Source organism: Nicrophorus vespilloides, unplaced genomic scaffold, assembly GCF_001412225.1.
Source record: "Nicrophorus vespilloides isolate i.1.1-1 unplaced genomic scaffold, Nicve_v1.0, whole genome shotgun sequence".
Lineage (NCBI taxonomy): Eukaryota > Metazoa > Arthropoda > Insecta > Coleoptera > Silphidae > Nicrophorus > Nicrophorus vespilloides.
This window is the reverse complement of record NW_017096075.1, coordinates 144,155-169,707: the sequence shown is the minus strand read 5'-3', so window position 1 is coordinate 169,707 and position 25,553 is coordinate 144,155. Positions and strand designations below refer to the sequence as shown.

The 25,553-nt window shown below is 35.5% G+C and overlaps 4 protein-coding genes across 4 annotated transcripts; 2 read left to right on the top strand and 2 right to left on the bottom strand.

The window, feature by feature from the left end:
• Window positions 1-43: 43 nt before the first annotated feature.
• Window positions 44-2,247, bottom strand: LOC108569406 (SPRY domain-containing SOCS box protein 3). The gene is made up of 2 exons (XM_017930947.1): window positions 1,804-2,247; window positions 44-1,192 (listed from the first exon to the last, which is right to left on the bottom strand). The coding sequence occupies exon 2, from the start codon at window positions 1,129-1,131 to the stop codon at window positions 406-408; it is 726 nt and encodes a 241-aa protein (XP_017786436.1). The 5' UTR covers window positions 1,132-1,192; window positions 1,804-2,247; the 3' UTR covers window positions 44-405.
• Window positions 2,248-2,858: 611 nt separating this feature from the next.
• LOC108569405 (selT-like protein) lies at window positions 2,859-3,886 on the top strand. Its single transcript, XM_017930945.1, has 3 exons — window positions 2,859-3,139; window positions 3,203-3,332; window positions 3,397-3,886. The coding sequence occupies exons 1-3, from the start codon at window positions 2,982-2,984 to the stop codon at window positions 3,718-3,720; spliced, it is 612 nt and encodes a 203-aa protein (XP_017786434.1). The 5' UTR covers window positions 2,859-2,981; the 3' UTR covers window positions 3,721-3,886.
• A 288-nt stretch (window positions 3,887-4,174) lies between these two features.
• On the top strand, window positions 4,175-5,580 carry LOC108569381 (eukaryotic translation initiation factor 3 subunit H). Its single transcript, XM_017930906.1, has 2 exons — window positions 4,175-4,291; window positions 4,557-5,580. The coding sequence occupies exons 1-2, from the start codon at window positions 4,217-4,219 to the stop codon at window positions 5,493-5,495; spliced, it is 1,014 nt and encodes a 337-aa protein (XP_017786395.1). The 5' UTR covers window positions 4,175-4,216; the 3' UTR covers window positions 5,496-5,580.
• Window positions 5,581-5,898: 318 nt separating this feature from the next.
• LOC108569392 (collagen alpha-2(IV) chain-like) lies at window positions 5,899-25,505 on the bottom strand. Its single transcript, XM_017930923.1, has 11 exons — window positions 25,375-25,505; window positions 11,876-12,070; window positions 11,769-11,813; window positions 11,428-11,712; window positions 11,123-11,374; window positions 10,272-11,055; window positions 9,737-10,208; window positions 9,563-9,678; window positions 6,814-9,463; window positions 6,634-6,748; window positions 5,899-6,571 (listed from the first exon to the last, which is right to left on the bottom strand). The coding sequence occupies exons 1-11, from the start codon at window positions 25,474-25,476 to the stop codon at window positions 6,158-6,160; spliced, it is 5,430 nt and encodes a 1,809-aa protein (XP_017786412.1). The 5' UTR covers window positions 25,477-25,505; the 3' UTR covers window positions 5,899-6,157.
• Between the last annotated feature and the right edge of the window lie 48 nt (window positions 25,506-25,553).

Here is a 25,553-nt window from a genome sequence, read left to right as displayed (position 1 = left end):
ACAGAGTCCTGAAAATATATATTTGTATTGCACAAAGTGGCCAATTAATTTATTATATGTTTCTTGTAACATATAAAGTATAAATAAAATTATAAAACTTATTTTACTTTCGCCATCCGCGAATGGCGTATCTTAAAAAATAAGTGTTAGACTAGAAAAACAATATTTGACTAATTTCTCTTAAAACAGAAAGATGCACACGCTCGCTATGTACATTAACCATTATTATACTATATTTAAAATTCATTTAGCAGCAACTTGAATTTGCTACCCAAACGAGATTATTATGGCACATGGAACAAAATCCACGGATTTCAAATGTATAAATACTATTTACAATAATTTAATTATATGTATATACACATTTATTTTAACTATGTACAACATTTTAATTATGAAATTCATTTATAGAATCATAGCATTGCTATTCTTGTACGAACCTAGTGAATAGATGATCCCTTCCCTGATGTAAGCTTTCATGAGAGGAGGCAACAGAAGTTTATCTAAATCTCGCCGATGTCTCAATCGTTTTACTATGACCGTTCGGCATCTGTCTTGTAAATTAATGTAGTCCCGTCTCATAATACCCAGTCGCATTTCGGTTTTCGCCGCTGTCGACGAAACGATTGGATACAAAGGTTCCTTCACTTTATTCAAACCCCGAAATGCTATACCCAAACTTTTGCCGTCCTTGTAATAAGTCAGAGTTCCGGCGATGCCGTCGAAGAGAACTCCGACGGTGGTGCTTTCGTTCTCTCGAAACGGTTTCGTGTATTCGAACCATTTACCGCCGTGCCACAGTAAGCCTTTATGGGATAAACCCCAGCTGTGCGAATCCTCGCCCAAGAGGTTCGTAAATGTATCCGCGTGCACGCGCGCCTTCTTCGTCCCTATGCCGAACATCATGCTCGTACCGAAAATCCGTTGATTCAATCGCAATTCCCAGAAATATCGTCCTTGGTTCAGTACTCTTGTACCTCGAATACCGGCCGTCCCGCTGCTCCAGTTCGGATGGAAATGCGCTATCCTGCAATATGTACCGTAGATTTTCACCTCGATACTCCTCTCGAAGCGATTCCACATCCAAAAATCATCGCAGCCGTTTTTCAAATGCGGCTCGGCCACTTCCATTTCTGAGAGTTGCGATTTTGATTTCTATGCCGTCTTACTTTTATTACTTGGATCTTGCACACTACAAACATACAATACAATAAGATACAATTATCATCAACAACAAATTGTCTTAATTTAATTATATCAATAAAATGTAATTACAAAAGTTGCACATTTAAAATCTTGTTGCTGTTATTATTAAAAATTGTTTATTAAACAGTTGTAATTAGTTCACTTGTATTTAGTTAGTGTAAACATAATATTAAATAATGTTTATCCAAAACGAAAAAAAAAAAATATAACACAAATGGTCTTATATAAATATGAACAGGGGGGTGCATAGAATGAGTCAGGCGGATCGATAGGAGAATAACATTAGCAAGGCCGTCGAAGAGTAGTCCACATTGTGACTTTTTTTTTCAACCCCCACAGCAATTAAAATCCACCCTAGTCAGATTCGTTCACTCGCAAAGGGAATCTCGTACTCTGACCACTTAGACTTCGTAGGATGTTTAATACTGCGCGCCCGGTCTAAATACGAAATTACCAAAATGTTATGCGTGCGTCAAAATGTTACGATTAATCAATCAATACAACTCGAGCAAATGATGGAAGAGTGGATGGAAGACGTTTCATGGAAAGTAACATAATAGTTGTCCTATTCTATTATATTTTTGGCGAAAAACTCACCGGGCAATATGGAAATCCCTTTGCATATTTGTTGATGTCTCTAGGGCGGTCATCTTTGCGTCTGATTGCGTTTTTTTTTTGTCTAGTATTCTTTACACACCGCGACTGTGTGTAAAATGAATAATACTCTTTTTTTTTCTTCTTTCCCTTTTATATTCTTCGAGTCGAGTGTAGCTGGTGTGTTGTATTTGAGTGCAGTATTGTGACTGACGTCGCGGCGCCTCTCGTTCTCGTGCGCCGGGAGGTGACGTAAAGTACTAGGTTGTATTCCAACCGCGCATTTCTGTGCGTGTATTCGAGGGGTTAGGGTGAATAGTAAAGGGTCATCGAACCCCCACATATGCTCGAGACTACCGCTGATAACATCCACTCCCTCGAAAATAAAATCGAACTGATTTGGGACACGGAGAGCAGAATTTATTTTCGAAACAAAAAAAAATATAATAGGCGATACTTTCAAAAGTAACACATTTAATGTATTTGTAATAAGCGAGTATTATTATAAATTATAATAATTAAAGAAATATTAATTAATCTAACGAAAAACAATTCTAATTAGAAGAATATACAACTAAAATTGCATTAATTTTAAATGATAGAACTCTTGATACAAATTTATTTTTACAAATTTGTTGATTGGACATCAAATAATAAAATTACAACAAAATTAACATTTGTTTGAGCTCTCCCTGGGAAAGTAGCGTATTATCTACCAATCCAATGAGATTATACTATAATAATTATTAAATTAATAACAATTTTATCTAAATATTTAATTTGTATCTGTCATGTTGACATATATTTTGAATATATAATATAGTGATACTGCCCTACTACTAGTATCATAGCAATGATTATCAAAGTTAATTTCCTTTTATCGTTTTCATTGATTAGTCTCACAATCTAATTTACATTGGTGAATTATTGGTTTCAGATAAAACTAACTGAAACTGACTCGCATCTGTATGATTAAATTGGACAAAAGATAAAAAATGTTATCAAGTTGTTACCCATTTGATATTATTTGATTGGTACCAATTTGTATCTTCGGATCTGCAGTTCTACCAACGTTACAACACAGCTATAGAAAACATCACGTTACAAGCATATATTTTGTGAGCTCAGGTGACACAAGGTTTTGCGCTGAAGGAAGATATTACAATTTCTGCGACAAGGAAATGGCTGTAAAACTGCAACTAAGATGTCTACTGATATCGTTTGTACTGTGCATCGTTTTGTCCAATAATTTGGTAATATCGGACAGCGATGATGATGTACCGCCTTTGTCAAAATTGAGTCAGAACGTCGGTGCCCCAACGTTGAAATTCCTTTACTGGTAAGGACTAATTGAATCAAGCGCAATATATAAAAAAAAATCTAATTGGATTGTTGTATACAGTTATTCCTGCGGCTACCGGAAGGCGTTTGAGGACTATGTGACTATCATCCAGAAGAAGTACCCATACATTACTATTGAGGGAGGCAACTTTGATGCCCCACCACATTACATGTTTATTACCAAGCTCTTAGTTAGTATAGAATAAGAAATCATTTCTTATTAGATTAATACAAATTAATTTGTTTTCTTTTTAGGGCTTTGCTAAAATATTAGTAATTATGTGTGTCATGGCGAAAATTAATATCTTCAATTATATAAACAGACCTGTGCCCAGCTGGTGGACTTGGTGCCTGGAGAACCGCTTCTACACTTGCCTGATGGTATACTTCACCTGCAATTTGATTGAGGGGCAGTTGCTACAGTCTGGGGCTTTTGAGATATCTTTGAATGATGTTCCAGTCTGGTCTAAACTTCAAACTGGAAGGATTCCACAGCCAACTGAATTATTCCAAATTATTGATAACTATCTGAGATTAACAGATAGGACTATAGATTTAAATAACAACTTTGCTAAATAATTGAACTGATATGAAGAAGCCACTATTACTACAGCTATTATTATTTATTGATTTGTGTATTTTCCCATATATCATAAAAGTTTATAGTATAAAAAGCTGGATGAAAAACAATTCTGTTGTCTTTTTTAATAAATGTAAATGTTGTTATTTTTTTTTAACGATAAAATAATGTAATGAATATTAACAATGAACTGAGTGAATATTGTTCCTTGATATAGGTAACAAAACATACAAAATTATTTTAATCTTTTATTCTTATAGTCCCTCTACTTATCTTATTTAAGTATCAATATAATTATAGTTATTTCTTCTTTATTGATTACACGTCCAGAGGTAAACAAAGGTACCGTGTTAAATTTAACTGGAATTTTTTAAATTAATAATTTAACATTTCTGTTGGTAATTTTAGATTTTTAAAGTTGGTTACATTGATCGGGCTTGGTCATCACATTTCTACAATTTTCTAACCTTTTAGTTCTGACATTTGTTTGTGAAGATGGCTGCTAGAGGAACAACAAGAAGAATTCCTGAAAAGGATTCTACAATTGCCTGTGTGCAATGCGATGGCTTGGTAAATATATGTTTTCTTTAAATAATGAGTTCCTACTTTCCTGGGGCTGCATTTATAATTGTATTATTTCATAGGTTATGTTTTTAATGATAGTGTAGCATATATTGATAATGCAACAAATTTAATACAATTTAGACAAATTATTCTATTTTTTTTTGAAAATATAAAACTGAACACATCAATTACAATATATATTGATGAAATATTGTGTTATTTAATTTATTGAAAATTATATATTAAAGTTTTAATTGTTTTTTTTTTTCAGGCTGTCATGAAAATGGTGAAACATTGCCATGAAGAATCTACTAGTAACATGGATGTTGCACAAGGAGCATTGCTGGGTCTTGTAGTTGACGATTGTCTGGAAATAACAAATTGTTTTCCTTTCCCGAAGCAACAGGATGAAAGCATGGATGAGGATGAATATCAGCTGGCAATGATGCGTCGCTTAAGACGCGTCAATGTTGATCATTTCCATGTTGGTTGGTACCAGAGCGCAGATGTTGGTAATTTCTTAAGTTTGCCATTGCTGGAGTCCCAATATCACTACCAAACATCTATTGAGGAGAGTGTTGTGGTTATTTATGATACCCAAAAGTCTTCAAGAGGATTTCTGAGTTTGAAAGCGTATCGCTTGACACCGCAAGCAATTGAAATGTACAAGGACGGTGAATTTACGCCGGAGGCCTTGCTGAAACTGAAAGTCGGTTACGAGAATTTGTTCGTTGAGGTACCAGTTACCATAAAGAACTCTGCCTTGACAAACATTATGATGTCTGAGCTGGCCGAATTAATTCCCGAAGAAGAAGGTTCTAAATTTTTAGATCTTGGTACTGCCTCGGTTCTTGAAGGACAACTGCGTTGTTTGATGGACAGGGTGGACGAGTTGAACCAGGAGGCCATCAAATTCAACAGATATCAACAATTGGTCAGCCGTCAACAGCAAGATAAGCATCGTTATTTGCAAAAGAGGGCTCAGGAGAATGCTAGCAGGGTTGCAAAAGACGAACCTCCACTACCGGAAGAAGATATCACTAAATTGTTTAGACCGCATCCTGTGCCACCGAGGTTACAACCAATGCTTACTGCTGGACAGATCAATACTTACAGTCAGCATATTTCTCAATTTTGTTCTCAATCCTTGGCAAAATTGTTCATTACTCAAGCATTGCAAAATGCCAAAGAACAAAATTCCAGCCCTTAATAATCACCTGTGTATTGTAAATTATTTTTTGTATTACATGATAATTCAAATTAAATACTATTGCTAAATACACAATGGAAATGAATTGTCATCTTTTTTCACTTGTAGTTCTATTTGAGAAATTATACCTTTTCCCCAAAAAATATTCGACTTTGTTATATAAATTCGTAAAAATACTATGTTTATCGATTTTATAACAGTACAATAGAATTAGTAATAAATATGGAAAATTGATTGTTTATAATTATTATTTCTTTTAATAACTTTGTCTTTCCACTAAACTCTAGTTGATAATCTTTTAATGACTCGACGGAAGCCTTTCTGCTTCAACTATTTAATTTGCATATTAATTATTTGATGGAATTTATTTAGGAATAATAACAAATATACATTGGTAGACAGGTAACATATAAAATATTTATTACTAGTTTTCGAAATCCTTTTTAATTTTGGCAGTGGCTTATGTTTGTTTATAAAGCGAACACATTTAAATAGCAAAAGTTTAATAAAATATATGGCATAAAAATGAACACTGAAAATTAACTAATATTAATTAATTTAGTATATATTTAATAATTATAACATAATAGGAAAGCTAGGAAATATTATGGATTTTTATAATACATTAATATACAAATTCAAATATAACTTTTGAAAATCACTTAATTTTGTGGGTGATATCTTTGTCTGCTTCTCAAGCGCTTCGTTTTCAAATGAGTCCCAGAATATGGGTTATTTTCGTAAATGTGCGTTCGTCTATTCTGCGGTTTGATCCTGAACGCTGGAGGTGGAATGACGTTCCTTGTATCAACGCTTTCAATTTTTCTTCTGATACACACAGCGCATCTGCTGACCCTCGACGTTAAATCATTGCCTGCTTTTATTGTTTGCTGTCTTGGCTTTTTGAACATAGCGTAATCTTCTATTGTAGCAAGCCAATATGAATGTGCGGTGTTGAAGTAATTGCACCTTCCATGTCCATGGCATTCAATGAATGGTTTGGGGCGGAATTCCTCTAAGCAGGAACCTGGTGATGCTAATGGTTGACCACCACCTTCTGCTCCAGCGTCGGTATGCTATATAATCATTTGAATATTATTAGTTTTTCATTAAATGAATGAAAAGCCGTTTTCCTTACCATTATGAAGCTGTATCCAAACCAAAGTTGGTCCCAACCATTTGGACAATTAGGAACTTCCATACTTTGACTATGTACAGCCAATACACGTGTAGGTGCTTCGCAAACGGTGCATCTGTAATATATTAGAAATATTTGTAGCGCCTATGTGAATTATTTGTTTCTACTATAAATAAATACCTCGAAATGTATTGTTGAGTTTCTTCAGCAGGTATTGGTGTCATCATTGCAGGCATTGGTTCATTTGTTGATAACCAATAACTGTAATCGTTTCTTTGGGCATAATCGCATACATTTTGTATATTGCAGAAGAGGTAAGGCATTGTATTGAATCTTCTTAAGCAACTACCCGGTGATCCTAAGTCTTGACCATGAGCTTTGGCATTACCCATTATGTGAAGTAAGGAGTAACCATCCCACATTTTAACAGTATTTGCTGGACAGAACGGCATGTATGAACTTTGTGAATGTCTGGCAAAATAGAAACCTCTACTCGTTGGTCCGGCAGCTCTAGGTGCAGGTGGACCTCTGTCTCCTGGTAAACCAGTTATACCCTGTATACCAGTTAAACCGTCGAATCCATTATCACCACGGTCTCCCTTAATTCCTTCATATCCAGGTATTCCATCTTTACCCGCTTCACCATCCAATCCTCGTATACCTTTAATACCCATTGCTCCATTTACACCAAAAATTCCTGATAATCCAGGCAACCCATCTTCACCACGGGAACCTTTATATCCTTTGAAACCGTAATTTTGGTATACTGCTTCATTTCCTTTCTCGCCCCTATTGCCCTTGAAGCCTGTTAAACCACGTTGTCCAGTAATTCCTTGATCTCCTAAGATTCCTCTAAGACCTTTAAAACCTGGTAAGCCAGGATATCCCGGTACTCCAATATCTCCCATTTGACCTGGTTTTCCTTGATATCCTTCATATCCAAAGTCACCACTTTCACCAGTTTCTCCTTTTAATGATAATGGTGCATAGCCCGGTTCACCAGCAAATCCCTTTGGACCTCTCAATCCAGGAAGTCCTTGAGCGCCGTCATATCCCATATCTCCAATATGTCCAGGTAAACCACGCTCGCCTTCTTTTCCTTCTGTTCCTTTAGTACCAGTAATACTTATACCTGGAGCGCCCGGTATACCAATGGGTCCCAAAAATCCTTCATCGCCGGGAGCACCTTTCTGTCCAGGATTTCCAAATGGACCAGGTGTTCCTGTCATACCATTATTTCCAGGTTCACCTTTTTCATTATTCTTTGATGTTAAGCCAGGAAGACCTTGAAAACCTTTATCTCCAACCGGGCCCTTGAAACCAGCCGGTCCCGTTTCGCCCTGTTGTCCTTGTAATCCGATATATCCTCTTTCTCCTTTAAATCCGGTCTCACCTTTATAACCAGTGTCACCCTGTTCACCCTGGGTGCCATTGTAACCATTTAGTCCAGGATTACCTTGGTCTCCCTTCTGAACTGATCTATCGAGTGAAGTAAACCCTGGAAGTCCGGGATCTCCTTTTATTCCAGGATTACCGGGTAAACCTATTTCTCCCATAAATCCTAACTCTCCTGGCATTCCTGGCCTTCCTATTTTGCCAGGATTGCCATCCATTCCTCGTTCTCCAATTAAACCAGATATACCTTTTATACCAATATTTCCAATTTCACCTTTAGGCCCATCAAATCCGGGATTACCATCTTTGCCATGATGCCCTTTAATGCCCTGTTGACCTCTGAGTCCAGGAGGACCGTTCACACCAATTTCACCTTGTTTTCCCTTCAATCCAAACTTTCCACTTGCTCCGGGATATCCTCTGTTGCCTTTCTCACCCTTCAAACCTTCTCTACCAATAACATATATTCCAGGATTGCCTTTTTCACCAGGTTGACCATTTCTACCTGGCCATCCGTCAAGTCCAGGTTCACCCGGTAGACCAGAATCACCTGTATCACCTATAGGTCCATTATAGCCAGAATCTCCAACGATTCCCTTAAAACCTCTGTATCCTTTGTCGCCTTTAAGACCGCGTAATCCTGGACGACCTGTTAATCCTGGATATCCAGGCAATCCCTTATCACCATCACCACCTTTTAGACCAGGCAAACCAATATAACCTCTTTCTCCTATGGTTCCATTCAAACCAAAATATCCTATGTCTCCTCTATCTCCTGCTATTCCGGGCCATCCAAATTTTCCAGGTGTGCCAATCCTACCATCGTAGCCACGTTCTCCTTTCTCTCCAGAAATTCCAATTAATCCTATATGGCCTGGTTCACCTTGTTGGCCTTTTTCACCTAACATACCAGGTAATCCATCAAACCCAATTGGACCTTGATCACCTGGTAATCCAATTAATCCAAATCTTCCTGGAATACCAACATCACCTCGAATTCCATGTACAATATTGCCTCGTAAACCCTTAGCTCCTTTTAACCCTTCCATTCCTTCATAACCAATGGCACCTTTTTGACCCTTCTCTCCTTTTACACCAGGAATTCCTGATATTCCCGGAATTCCTCTAGGACCTTCATCGCCATACTCTCCTTTAATTCCAGTTAGTCCAGAAGGTCCCATTTCTCCATATAAAATGCTCTGTGCTATTTCTCCCATGGAACCTTTAATACCAGGTGCAGCATCGAAACCTATAGGTCCATCTTTGCCAGGTTTACCTGGTAGACCTCTAGGTCCCTGAATTCCTTGTATACCTGGATATCCCTTCAACCCGGAAATACCTTGTACTGATAATCCTGGTGAACCAGGTGGTCCATATAAACCAGGTAGACCTTTATTACCACGTTCTCCCTTCCTTCCGTAACTACCAGCATATCCTAAAATGAGTATTTTTAGTTTCTTGTATCTTGTATAACATAATATATATTATAAATGACAAATTAGAATAATTTCATGAAATAAAGCGTAACATGTACCTCGATTTCCCACTGGACCTTTAATTCCCTGATCACCAAAGTAGGCTTTATTGTAAATTCCACTGTCACCAGGAATACCTGGTGCTCCTGGCTCTCCAACTTCACCGCGATATCCTCTAAAATAGAATATATTAGCACGAGTATATTTCATTTTAAATTATTAACAAATATTACTTTTGACCATCAAATCCTCTATCGCCTCTGAGCATTTCTTTTGGAAATGTAGCAGCTTCACCTTTTTGTCCTAATTCTCCGTCAATACCTGGTCTACCATCTTTACCGTGTGTTCCTGGTTGACCACTATCTCCAAATTGACCTTTGGGACCTTGCGGTCCATCAACACCGGGTAGTCCCGGGTAACCCGGATTTCCACTCTCTCCTTGTCTTCCGACTGCACCAATATCTCCACGAGGTGGCTTTTTTTGTGGTACTGGTGTTAAAAGTACACCTGGATTACCCTTCTTTCCTTGTTCACCAGCATTTCCGTGTGCTCCAGCTGGGCCTTGTTGACCTTTATCACCCATTATACCCACACGACCCTTAAATCCTTTTGGCCCACGTGGTCCGGGAAAACCTGTATAACCATGATCACCGGGTGGACCATCTCTAGCAAAATCACCTTTTTCACCTTTCATACCGGGTGGTCCTACATGATTAAAAATAATATAATTAATATTTGTCAATTGTTTTAGATTCATTGTAATTGTACCTGGTTTACAATAACCGCAGTCATCTCCTCTACGACCTTTATCTCCATGAATACCGTCATAACCTGGATGTCCATCATCTCCAGGTAAACCCGGGATTCCTGGATTTCCAGATTCTCCGGCAGGTCCCGCCATTTGATTTGCAGAATGTCCAGGGAAACCCTTAGAACCTTTTATTCCATCATCACCCCTGTCACCTGCTCTTCCTGTATAGCCGTCAACACCGGGCAAGCCATCTTCACCAGGAGGTCCAACAACATCCATACCAGCAAAACCTTTTAAACCAATTGCACCAGGAATGCCAGGAAATCCCATGTCTCCTAAACCTCCAGGATAACCTATATTTCCTTCATCACCACGTTCTCCTTTTATTGATATTCCTTTTACTCCTTTCGGACCTGATGGTCCCTGAGGTCCTGGTAACCCTGGTGGACCCATAGGCCCTGGAGGACCCGGTTTTCCTGGTATACCAGCAATACCTCTATCTCCTCTCAAACCTTCGTCTCCTTGACGACCAATAACACCATCCACAATTTCATCCAATGTTGGATCATACATGCCTTTGGGACCTTCTAGACCTTGGAGACCAGGTAACCCCTTTTGACCATATTCGCCCATAATTCCCTTCGTGCCATTAGTTCCGTCCATTCCTACATATCCTGGAGCACCTTTATCTCCTTTTATGCCACTTGGACCATATGGACCGATTCGACCCTGTTTACCACGTTGACCATCAATACCAGGTTCACCTTTTGAACCTGCTCTACCTGGCAAACCACGTAAACCCTAGCAAACAAACAAAATTGAAAAAATTATACACTATTTCTGAAGAAATAAATATGATTTTTATTACCATGTCTCCTTGCATTCCAAACATTCCTTTGATTCCGTATTTGCCCTTAGTGCCCATAAAACCTTTATCTCCTTTAATTCCTTTGGATAACATAATAGGTGGTAAAGGATTCAATTCTTGAAGACCCTCTATATCGCCAGGTGGACCAGGTTCACCAATTTCACCATCATCTCCCTTTTCACCCTCTTTGCTCATTGTTGTTTCTCCCACATCACCGCGAAGTCCAGCAGGTCCGTAACTTCCCATTTTTCCCTGCGCATTGATGTTAGTATAAAAGTTTACAAATATTCTAAACAGTATAATACCATTTCTCCACTTTGACCTCTGTAACCAGGGTAACCTCTTGGTCCACTATCGCCAACAAGGCCGGGGTTTCCGTAAAGTGCAGGTTGCCCTCTATCACCTTTGGTGCCCACAGAATTACCTCCGCCTTCACCAGGTTCACCTTGGGGACCTTGTAAACCTTCAGCGCCTAATCCGCCGCGAATTCCTGGATAACCTGGTCCTCCCATGTTGCCGTGCATACCATCTGTTCCATTACAACCATCAATACCCGCAGGACCTACTATTCCAGGTTCTCCATGAACTCCCTAGAAAATAAACTCTCACATAACTAATATTCAGCGAGGCATATGTTTAATCTTACAGGATTCCCTGGCCGACCAATATTTCCTCTTTGACCTTCATCACCCTGAAAATGAATTTGTATATTATAAAAATATTTATTCATAACATTGAGTCTCCATTAATTACCCTCAATCCTTTGTCACCCATATGGCCACGGTCCCCTATTTCACCTTTTTCGCCTTTCATACCTTGAGGTCCATCGTATCCAGTATCACCATAATCACCTGTTATTCCAGGCAATCCGTGAATACCTTCTATTCCACTTTTGCCTTTCAGTCCAGTGCAATTGCATTTGTAAGCATCTTGACATCCTGTACAAGTCTAAAATTAAAAAAATTAGTTAGTTATTTATTAGTTATTTCCATTTTTTTTTACTATAGTTTATAAATAATAGCATAACGTTTATTTTAAATAATTATTCAAGATGGTTCATATTAAATATAAAAATTCGGTATTCATTATGATTTCAGAAAGAAAAAGTTTATGCGTAAAAATATAAAAATCTTGCGTTCAAATGTTCAAAGGTCGTAACACTAGGCTATCAATGTCGCCTTGGACATTATTTGTACAAAAAATATATTATTATAGGAATTGGCCAATTTAATTATATTTCACATGTATATAAGTAACAGGAGGTCACATAAGCTATCACTGCCACACTCTAGATGGTTCACATATTGACTGTGTTTCAATTCCGATTTTGAATTTAAACTATTATCAATTTAAGATTATAAATATATAATAACTTATAAATTAACATGGTCATACTGTTCCAAATATAGATACTCAAATCACAATAATTTCTAAAGGAAATTAATATACATAGAAGAGAGAGATTGCAAAAAAAAAGGAAATAAATGAAATTTGTCAACGGTAAAGTTGGTTGTATAAACATGAGCTTTTAACGCAATTGTGATATAAAGCAATTACATCGAGTGTACGTTTACAAGCATTCAAACACACATGTATGTGCAATGTTTATTAATTGTTTTGTCCGTTCTCGATTCGTCAATGAAATCTTGTGTTATCAATGGTCCAGCAAAAGTGCAGCCAGCGACAAAGATTTGAAGAGCGTGTAATTGAAAGCTCAAGCGTAACTGCATGTCTGTGCCCCATGTGTCCGACCTCATTACCGAATATGGTCCTTCGTCGGCTTTCTTGTCACAATACAAGTGCAAGTTTCTGACGTCATTCTACATAAATATACACAACATTTATAATAACGCTACATTCGAGCAAATTACTTTCGCAGATACAATCGATGACATAACATGCAAAATACACAGCACACTCAAAATATTATCATCACATTGTACATTGTTATTATCAATTTAACCCTTTAATAAAAATTATTAATTATAAATTAGAAATAATTAAAGTTATAATTGAATTTTGCAAGGACATTGTTTTTTTTTTGCACATAAATTAACTAAATTGTTTATATAACAGAGATTTGTGCGGAAATGAAACACTTCCTTTGATTGAGAACGTCGAAGATTTCAATTGGAGCATGTTGAAAGCTGACTGAACGAAGCATGCACATGTTGTACATACAATTTAATCTTCTTAATAATGTGTTAAATTGCCTTGATACTTAAAAGTGTGATGCAAGAGATGGCTCGCGAATTCAAATATTTATAAGGATTCGCACATAGAAACTTTTGTAATATTAACTTATTTATCAGAGTTCCATCCATCTTGATGGAAACTACCCCCGTAGTTATTTATAAGCTCTAAGTAAAGTAAGAGAAATGCGAATTGTAGTTATAGAGTTTATAAATAGGAGTTGCATCAGTGAGGAAACGTCCACAGTTCGGAGTAATTGTATACAGCTCATAAATTAATATTGAACCATATAAACATTATGTGTTATACGAATGTCTATTTTCAACTGAAGAATGTTGCAACTTTTCGCAACTAATGTTGATAAAGAGTCGAAAAAAAACAAAAATATGTAATAAATATTATGAAGTGGTTTGAAGAAAGGATGGTCCTAATCAGCAACCAGTTCTGGTACTCCTATCAGCGTACTCTGCGTCAATTTCCTGAATTGCGTGGAGGTTATTGTAACCGGATACACTGTATCTTGCAGTTTTGTTTCCGAGAACTGTCCGAAGATTATTAAGCTACAAAGCGCGCGTGTTTCCGATAACGCACTACATTCATTCATTCATTCATTCATTGTCGAGAAGCTCCAGAATTTCAAAAAATAATAATAATAGGAAAGCACATATTATTACCAAGTTCGTGCAATAACATTCGATGAATTAATGGTATCTCCGTGAAATGATTAATGCCGCTTTCCGAAGACACACACACATGTTACACGAACCGCTTCATCTAAACAAATATTATTCCATAAGTTACCACATTTTCAGCATATATTTACACAAGGAATTATTTATGTGTTGGTTCTATATAGTTGTTTTCTTTTTCCGTGGCGGGTAACGACGATGTTTCATCCGGTCGGCTGCATCTTAGATATATTTAATTAGCGACACAGAATCGGCTAAATTTAGAATCGGTGATGTTAGATCACGATGACATCAAATAATTTATGCGAATTTAATGCTTATTAGATTAACAGAAAAGAAAAGACCGCCGATTAATTGATGTAATTGGACCACTTCATACGTATTGTAAACTAATTAATTTTGAGGCAAACATCTTGCGTCGGTGTTTTCTGATGTCGAAACAGAAGTCATCATCTCCTTATTTTCGTAATGTAATTATATGAATTTGTAAATGTAATTTCTAAAGTAAACACTTAATATTACTACTATAAAACGACATTTGGTGGCTCGATTCAAAGAAACATCAATTGCAAACACATTTTTCGAATGGTAAAGTGAAACAAACTTTCTTCAGTTTTGCGTTTTCTCGGCTGTGCAGTGGATGTAAATCGTTTATGAGATGTCTTGTATGCTTCGGCACGTAACCACCATAACATTTTCGAGCCTTTTCCTCTCGACACGGAGGGACCATATCGAATTACCGAGATTACACTTAATGCTTCTTCTCTTCGTTTTTCTTTTTTCATTCACCGCTAACACACAGAAAACAATCGTTCGGTTTTAATACCAAATAATTGGTGTTTACAATTAGTAATTCTATTTGATTGTTTTCCATTTAAGTTCTGAGATCAAAGGGAACAGCGTTTCTCGTTCATTACATGAAACGTGATTTATTACAGTTTTTTTTTTGTTTGTTTTTATCGAGACTTCGTAAATCATTTTCCGTCCGGATATTTTTCCGATGGGAAACACTACTTCAAAACGTTTTATTAGTGTCGTCTTAAAACTTTAAGTGCTTCTTGTTCTTAAACTATCGCATCTGTACGTTTAGGTTTCAGTTGTACTCTCGTAATTTATTGAAGTCAATAAAATAACATGTTAAAATTAATACATAGATTATAAAATTTATGTTACACTTACATTCAATAAGTACTTAATACATTTTGATTAAATGCATTCATAATAAAATTAATCAATTTGATTACAAATAATGATTTGATAATAAATATTTACGATGTTAAATTTTCATTCACATTACATAATTCCGACTGATTGGAAATCGATTTAACAACGTTTTTTTTTTATATGTTTTACTAAGAAAGGTTATTATTATTATCGAGTTCGTTCGTTTAAAACTGAACTATGAAAGTTCACATTCCGACAATTTCTTTTAAGCGCTCGTAAAAACTTGCCCTGGGACCGTCAACAACAACAACAGCAACCTTTAGTAGAGTCCAAATCTCGACGAGACTCGTCTCCCGAAATCCATCGTCTTAAAAGTATAATTAAAAATGAAACGAAAACATAATATTTCAGCGATGAAAAAGAACGGATGGATGTGCTGTTGACATTGCAATAACTGTCTGCAGAAATTGAAAGGAAGTCAAATTAACCTTGATCGCACCACGCGGATCGAATTAAACCGTTTTTCCATTAATTAAGTAACGAATTGTAAGCTGAACATTCTTAATGGAAAACTTATCGAGAGGTCTTAATGAAGCAATTACTATAATCATTAAACGATTTTAATGAATGTCCGATAATTAAATTGAATGAAATAATCGTGGTTTATATTTGAAACGAGATTAAACTTTATTATAAACAATGCGTTTGTGAGACGGCGTAATTCCACGTAGGATTCTCAATTTAAATGAAAGGCTTTTCTTTCTGAAGGCTGCATCCCAAATTGGTATCAGACTTTCTCTAAAACGAACTACGGCATAAACAATGCTATATTTTCGTCTTTCCGAGTGTTTGTGATCAAATAGACGTGGCATATGTTCGAATTGTAAATATCATATTTTTTTTTCCCAACACACTTTTTAACCCATTTCCTGTGAAACATTTCGAACGCGTTTACTTTGAAAACAGACCAGAACGCAGGTTCAAAAACTCTAACCGGCAAATGCGATACGTTTAATTGCTTTTTCTTTCCTCTCTGCATGCCAAACTTACAAACACGAGAGAAACAAAGAGAGATAGTCAGTACAATTTATTAACACTAAACGAATCAAAAACGACGCATCGGCTCTTTTAAAGTGCATCTAGATAAAGATAATAAGCGGAGATCGCGTGAAGATTGTTTTACGCTCAATTATAAATCGGGGGTACGAATCGAAATTTAAATTTAAATTTGAAAACGACTTTCGTGAACAAGTCGCAATTCATAATTCAACTAAAGAGAAGAAGAAAAAAAACAACTGAAAATAAATTAAAAGAATTGCCGCCCATACGATATTCGGCCGGAGAAATTTTAACGAAATGTTAAGAGACTAACCCAGTACACTTTTCGATCCATTTATTATCTCTGCAAAGTAATTTTCTTTTCTCTCTCTCTCATTGCGAAACACGTTACGTCGTACTCTTCGAGTGGTGACACAAATAATCACTATATATTATTTTTTTTGATAATTCAAACAAATTTTTGTTTTTTTTTTGAAAAGGATAACAACTGATTACGAATTTATTTTTAAGCTACGTAGTAAATATGTACGTTGCGAAACATGTTGAACTAAAATTTATTTCAAATGTTGTTCATTTGTAACGCAAAGCAATTGATGATGTTACATCATCATTCCTTACTTGATACAAATACACATGACAGCATAAAAGACATTTATTACATGCACCATAAAAACCTATTTGTTGCATCTTTAAACTCGTATTTAATTTAAGTTTTTCTTTTTTTTAATAATTCTTTGAAAAAAGTTAATTTCGTTTCTTCTAAGATGCATAGCGTTCTTCATTCCGGGAAACAATTATCAAGTCTTTGTAGATAATTAGCTGGTATTTATCACAATACTTGTGCAGATTTTGATTGTATTTCGTTGGATTTTTTTTTTATAAATGGTATCAAAACTTGATGTTGGTGGAGAAGTTTGGTTGGGGAGTGCGCATAAAATGCTAATTTGAAATTCTTAGTAGTCGAAACAAAATCCTAGTGTCTGGGCAATAACCGTGCATCAGCGGTTCTGCTTCGTTCTCACATGTCTTTTGATGATCGTGCGACAAACAAAAGGACGATATCCAAACAATCCGGTTTTCCACTCGCCACCGCCGCAATCGTAGCCAATATATTTACAACACCCTGTGTATACGTTCTGATGCACACGTCGTCCGCATTTTATTTTCGGCTTTTATTCGTGCACCGCGTATTTTTAGTCTCCAGTTTATTAGCTCAGCAATAATTGTATTTACTGCAAAACACTTTTGAACTTAGCTTGGAGCAATAGGATTTCCATGCGGCGGTAGTTTTATTTTTGCAATTGAATATAATTGGAAATAGCTTGTTGCACATTAAGCCCATTAGCCTTCATCTCGTTCTGCAATAGCAATCGTAAAGCGTATTAATAGACTGGATGTATTGTTTACTAACATTTCGCCTTTGCCTGCCCACAGCCTATGACATAAGCGACACCAACAACAGATTAATTTCCAACGCAGTTTTCGTCGTTGCTCTTTGCGAATCATTTAATTAAAGTGCATATGCTGGAGTTGTCTCGAGGCTAAATACTTGCTTCTCATTAAATTTGGTGAATGCACGCGAACTTTATAAATGGTTCCTATTGAATCGTCGCAATAACAATTAAACGCGCGCACTGAGTATGATGAAACGATGGAACAACGAACCACCCAGTTAATAGCGAAAACATTCATAAAATTATAATTAAAAATAACCACGAGAGAGAAATGGGTCAGATGCTGTATTTCCTGTTATGCTGGGATAACGACTTGTATCAAAGGTGAATAACCCATGTCTTTCCCTTCGCACGAGACTCTATGTGCGTTTGTTTCTTTGCCGATTTTATGAATAATGAATGGATTACGATTACGTTGCCAATGATAAGAAGAAATTTTCTCGCTCCTCTTGGATCGGTCACGGAGGAAGAAAGTGGTGGTGCTGTGGACTCTACGTCGATTTACCGTCCTTGTCGCAAGATAAAGATAATACCGCGAGGTTTATTGGTCGCATAATTCCTCCTCAACGCTGGTATTCATTACGCCCAGAGACGACCAACATCGTAACTCCACATTTTCACCATAAAACACCATTTAAAACCTAATCTTCACTCGGCATAAAATCGCCAGCACATAAAATACTTTTGCCTTCGAGATAATCATACCGTTCTTCCAACAATACAGGATGCTCGGTAAACCACACAGCTTCGAACATCGCGATGATTTCATATCAAATACTGCATTACCACAAACATTCGCAATTCTGTAATATCCATAAAAAAAAATTATGAAGACATTATAAACATTTACAGAAGTTATCCAATTAAATATTGAAAATTGAATGATAAAGTTGTTGGCAAAAAAAATAATTAATGAAAATGTTTCGGATTTAAAACGTGCTCATAAAATAAACAAAGTTAAAACGCAGCAGGAAGCCGTAATAAATGTAGTATTTAATTAGTGTAAGATTACGTTGACCAAAAGCGGCTTACATCCTTATGTTTTTATTTATTTTTCGTTCGTTACTCTTGACGGAGGAATAAGTAAAGTGGAGCAGAGATCCACAATTTATGTACCCGAGAAAATGGATGTCAACTTATTGGAAAACGTGATCGTACTCCGTTATAATTATATTTTTCTTAAATAAGAAACGGCTTAAGTATTTATTGCATATCATAAAGAATATTTATCGGTTCGGTCGAAAATCGATGTCCTTAAATGGAGAGAAAGGACCACGACGCTCGAGCTCAATCCGCACCCGAAGCCAAATCGGCTGATGAATAATACACGTGCAAAGATGGACAAGGGCACAACGTTTCCATTTCCAAATCGATTCATTCATTACAATTTCATCTTACTTCAGGATACTTATTAATGACATAACGCAGCACGAATATCCTTGCATGCGGGAACGATAAGAGGCATTGATTATCATTGGCGCTGCTTATCGCGAATGTTCTAGAGCTGCTGCATTTCGAAACATTTTTTTTTCTGTTCCTCCTCCTCTCCTATGTAAATATCTTTTTATTCCGTCCATCCAGTCAGTCAGTGTTTAACTTATCGCGCCCTTGTTTCCTGCCATTAACTGGAGCAAGAGACATTAAATGGAGCAAATTGCAACAAATATCTCGACGGACGGACGATAGAATCTAACCCATTTTAATTTCCTTTTTCAAAATTCTGGGTATTTGTGTTGACACCAATACCAAAGTTCATAAAAATATTTGCTTGTCTATTTTTTTTTATTTTCATCCACGCTTTATCAAAGTCCAATTACACTCTGTATTGCCCCACATTAAGTATTGCGTACAAACACACACAATTAATGACAATGACATATTTTAATTTCTTTTTGTAGACATAACGTTGACAATATTTCAGTTTAAATTTTTATGTACTTCTCTAATTGAAGGTATTTTTTAATTGGAAATCTATTTCTTTTAAGCTTTGCAGTAAAACCAAACGATGCGTTAAGATTGATTTTTTGCCAGCACCGCATTCTTCGTTCTGCATTAAAATGTACATTTTATATAGAAGCATAATATTTTTACTACTCAGGAATTTTGATCTAAAACGTAATAATACACATATACAATCATATCATCTAGAAAATTTGAGATCTATACATACATTTGTTGTCTGCACACATGAAGAAATACCATCAAAGGTAATACGTACGATAAATTTGAATTGATCATGAAATGAAAGATGCAGATGAGTCATTTACAATTTACAACGTACTGAAATCGTTCGTTCATTGGCAAAGCGTCAAGGTGTGGTCTACATGTGCTAGTCTTTTACATTGAAAGTTCTATAATCCTCAATTTCCGAGTGATAAAATCTCTTGCGCATCCACGAGAAATTAACGGAATTCACACATTGTTATTTAAAAAAATAAAAAAGAAGAGGCAACAAGTTGTAATTAAGCATTTGTAAAGTAATTAGATGACGTTTAAATTTATGTTATTATTAAGTGGTTGTAATTACAGGCTGGAAGGGACACGAGGAGGTTTCACCGTGCATATGTTGGTTCGAATCCATCGGCTTTCGTGCTCCGAGTTTTCGATTATTCAAAACGAGATCAAGTGTTTGTAACATAATACGATGATGTCCAAGTTCAATGTTATGAAGAGCCGCGGTCTAATAGCATGATGAATCCTCTCTTCCTTTCTTTCGCCCGATAGAAAGTTACGCAACAAGTGGCTCCTCTCCGCTGCCGCAGCCGCCTTAAACGGTTCCGCGATCAAACAAATTGAGTTGTACAAAAAAAAAGAAAGAAGAAAAAAACGCATTCAAAGCCTACTATAGAAAAAAAATATATAAAATCGAAAGGAAAAGTTTGCGTTTTATCGTAATTGGAGTTATATAATTTGTTTATAGACGCAGCAAAAATATTTCGATTAGGCAATTTAATATCGAAACGAAATTAAAAAAAATAAAAAAGATTGTTGTTATCAGAGATGTTGTTTTTTTTTCCTTCTTCTACCGATTTGTTGATGTGTTTGTATATTTTTTTTTTATATAAATGTATGTATATGTATTTGACCCGGAATGGTCACGCACTTATTTATTTTCTGACTCTCTCTCTCGTTCATTCGCGTTCGCACAATTATAACGTATAAATAACGATGATTGAATTATTTTTGGTATCAACTGATTAGGCAATCTTCGGTGCTTCAATTATTCCTGAAACAGTGATGTAATCATCATCGACATTCGCGCGATTTGAAACCACAACCACGCATAAAAAGAAAAATGAAGAAGTTCATTAAAAAATCGATGTGTGGCATTAATGTTTTGGTTTGGATAAATATAAATGCGTTTAGATTTCGAGCTGCTGCAGCAGTAGCAACAACAAAACAAGGAAGGCGCTTTTTAATGGGGGCGAGAGCGCGCCATTTCTTCGCAGGATTTAGAACGGACACAAAAAGCGGTGACATAATTTTTCGAATCTATTTTCGGTTCTCTTTATTGTTATTGATTCAATGTGCATGACTTTAGCACATGTGTGTGTACCATTACATTTTTTTTTCTCTTCGTTATGTTTACTTTCGCAGAACCGCTTCATCCTTATTGCTGCCTTGTAATCTGGACGTACGCTTATTGCGGCCAGTTGATTAGATAAAGGACCTATTGCGAAACGGGGGGGGGGGGCAGAAAACTTTACTANTTTTTTCTTGTTGATGAATATGCAAATTGCGAACGACGACGGTGGCATCGATCCATCATTTTATTGGGCAAATGATGAATATTTATCGGAGGCGGCGCGTTCTGATTAACTGAGAATAATGAAGGTTAATGATGGACCATTAAGCGGAGGAAAGCGGTCTACGTATTATGCAATTAAATGCAAGAAATCGCGGTTACCACCAGGCTGGATGCAGTGTGCACTATATGCATATAGCATACATACGGTATGCACAGTATACACACACAGAACACCGCTGTGGTGCAATATAATCGAAAAAGCTGCCCGTAAAATGCAGCAATAAGTTTGAAGACAGGCAAGTTAATTTATAAACCCGTCTTGTCTGCCGGCCACATTCCGGCTCCGCAGAGTTCATAGTCTGAATCACATTTACTCTCGCACACCGATATTATTATTATTATTACATAATCCGCTATTAAATAATTTCGTATTACCGCTGCACACGCATTGCAAATAAAGGTCGTGCTTTAATTTATTTACTTGCATCTTTTTTTTTTGTAACAATTTAATCACTCTCGATCTTGACAGAATTATTATCAACTTTAATCAATTAATGTTATAATCCAATTACATCAATTATATAATATTAAATTCCATCCATCAAACTGAACGGATTTATATGTTAGCTATAGTTGATTTAAAATGATGTTTCAATATGAATTTATTAATTATACACGTATGTACAGTTCCTCGCAGCGCATGAAAATTTACGACTGTGCACAGAAAACAATTAAACTGAAAACAACTAGTTGTTAGTTTACGATCTTCGTACCGTTCGTTTAGAAACAACAACAAAAATAGCAAAATTTTAAAATGATGAATTCTCTTATAAAAATTTACAATTATTATTTCTTTTTTATCTACAAAAAAAAATATGATAAATCATGTTGTAATTGGGAGAAAAACAAGAGTTTGTAAATAATTTCGTTTTGTTGTTTATTTATATTAATCTTTTGATTTGAGCTATTGACGGCTCGTTAAGAATTTGCTTCAAATTGCTAAATTGTTATTTTTTTTTTGTATGTCGTACATAATGTCACAGTTGAGCAACTGATGTCACGGATTATCAACACGGAAATAGTGACCATATAAACACAGAAAATAGTGAGGAAAGATTCCGAATGTTTAGATCATTTTTTTTTTAATTTACTCTGAAAAAAATGTAGCATAATCTAAATATTAACTTAGTATAGGTATACAATAACATTTTTTTTGCTCAAATTTTCAAAATGAACTAATTGAAGCCGAAATAAAATAAAATGATTTTATTATATCAGCGTTTGATTTTTAACTTAATTACAAGATTGATGTTTTCTTTTTGGACTACATTTTTGTATGCAATTATCCGAAACAGGATTTTTTTTTATGTCTTGTTGATTATATTTAACGGTCGCTTTTACAACCAATTAATTAATTCATATTTTGTATCAAAAATTACTTGCAAGTATCGAAATGTGATTTTAAAAAAAATAAACCACGACTATTTGCACAATGATTTTTATTGTTTGTTTTTTCTTTTCTTTTGACCGGGGGCCGCTCTTTGTAATAGGAATGATGAGTAGACAAAGTTGATGCAAGCGCGGGCACGGATGATTTATTAAAATAATACACATGGTAGATGCACTCCTACATTACGGAATTCTAGTTGTTGTTTTTTTTTTCCTTTTTTAATTAGGATCGAAAATAATTATGAGCGAAGCGATCGTCGGGTTGGGTAGGTGTAATAATCTCTGTGCGATGCTCAAGTTTGCATTCGGTGCGCGCTATTCACGGTAAGGAAAATAAACTGACCTAAGGTAAAATGAAACACGTTCCATTCGTAAAGCAAATAATGTACGGCGATGAGTGGATGGATGAGATGCACGAGAGATCGAGTGAATAATCTTTTATAACCTCTGTGGCCAAAAGGCCAACATTTTAAGATTGCTGGTGTTTCGTTGTTACCTAGCGCTAAGATCATCTTTAAATGTGATTCAAACTGTTCATATTTTAAATATCTTTAATATAACAGAATTTCTTAAGCAAATAGCTTAAGTCAGTGGTCGGCAAATTTATTAGCCAAAGAGCCAAATATGAACATTACAACAATTTAAAAAAAATCTGCTTGTTTAGTAAACTTTTATTACACTAAATAAAATTAAATTTCATACTTAATAAATAATTGTGCCAGAGCCGCACTTAAGGAGCCAAAGAGTCACATGCGGCTCTGGAGCCGCACTTTGCCGACCACTGGCTTAAGTGAACGATGTAATTTATCATTAATTTGTGTAGAATTTTACAAATTTACATAATTTTGTCCAAAATTTCGAATTAATTAACAAACAATGGAAATAAGTATTTACTACTTATTTTTTGCAATAATTTTGTTACGGCACAAAATAAATACACATACAAAAGTCATAATTTACTTAAACAAAATGCCGAGTTGAATTGTTTATTTAATTTGACTGTGATAAGTCATTAGATAATAAGGCAGGCGAATGGAATATTCCAGAATAGATGTTAGATTTAAGCTAGATGAACATAAAATTAATAGATGTTTCAACGCCAACTCAAATTAAGATTAGGCTGTTGTCAGAAGACGATTATTTACAACCCGATGATAAATCAATAGAGTTTAGCCTAATGCTTCTTTCCTCCTAGTTAGAATATATGTAACAGATTAGGTTTCACTTTGGAGAATATCGTCTTACATCTTACTACAACTTTTTTTTTGTTTGCCTTCGACTCCGTACAAAACGGGAATGCACCTGATTTTGCGAAATCAAAGAAGTATTGAAGAAAATTGTAAAAATATATATTTAAAAAAAAAATAGATGTTGGATGTAAATGTGCGGCATTCCGGACACAAAAGGCGTTCAAGTTAAGATAGGGCCCTATTTTTAGAAATCTTATTTCGGTATTTAATTACTTAATTACAGGCCACCAGGATCTTGCTCACATGACACGTGAGGGCTGGAGTGGAGCATTTTAATTATTAAAATGCTCCACAATGGGATTAATTACGATCCGAGGCGAGTTAAAATTCCGTTGCGTGCCGCATCTTTCGTTCCTCGTTTGAGATTTTGGGGCTTTTTCTTTTCGTATTGGAATCGATATTGATGCCAATATTCGAGGAAAATTAATAATATGGACCATATTACACACGGTAAAGATGCTGGCACGTGATTTTTTTTTAACTCCCACGCGTTTCGAAGAGATGCATGAACTAAAGTTACCCGTGTTGCATCTGGGCAAACTATAAATATAGTGTTGTGTATATTTTTAAATCAATGTTTATTTGCTTTTTCCACTCTTCAGAAGTCGATGCTTCAATTTACCATTCGCGAGATCGTATTAACTTCGATTCCGGACAGTAAACAGCCGGTAACGAAATTTTGTTTTGTTCAAACCAGAAGGCTGATCTTTAATTATTATTAAATTTAAACAAAAATTATCAATTTTCATTAATAATTTTAACCATTAATGTCTTGAATTTTTCAACATACAACATACTAGATAAAATACATATAATAATTATTAAGACATTTATTACAAATAAATTAATTAATTTAATAATTATTTCATAAAGAATTTAAAATTATTTATTACTTTCTATATAAAAGAAAAAATTCCAATTTTGTTAATTAAATAAGTTGTTATTATGTTGTATTTAATAAAAAACATAAAATATATTTTGTAACTTATGTTGCGAGCGGGAAATTCAAATATTGCAAAAAATTGAACGATGGGTTACAGCATGAACCCTAGCCAATAATAGTCGCTAGACTCGCGTTCTTAACGTATGCAAAAACAAAGTGTCTAATAGTTGTGTCAGCTGAAAATCTAACAATTTTTGTTGGAAATCTTTACTATCATGGTAAATTCAATTTGAACGTTATTTATTCTCTATATTAGTTGAGCATAGTTTCATTTGCAAACTTAGTTTTAAGGAAAAAACTTACCTTAGAATCAATTTGCTTCACAAATATAATAAAAATCAAAGCCGCGGCGAAGATAGCCGTCCGGCAGTATCCCGACCGCAGCGGCATGGTGTACTGCTCCATGTTTTGGTCCACTTGAATCAGCAGCCTATGCCCCCTCCAAACTGACTTAAGACTGCGATAAAATTCGAAATGTAACC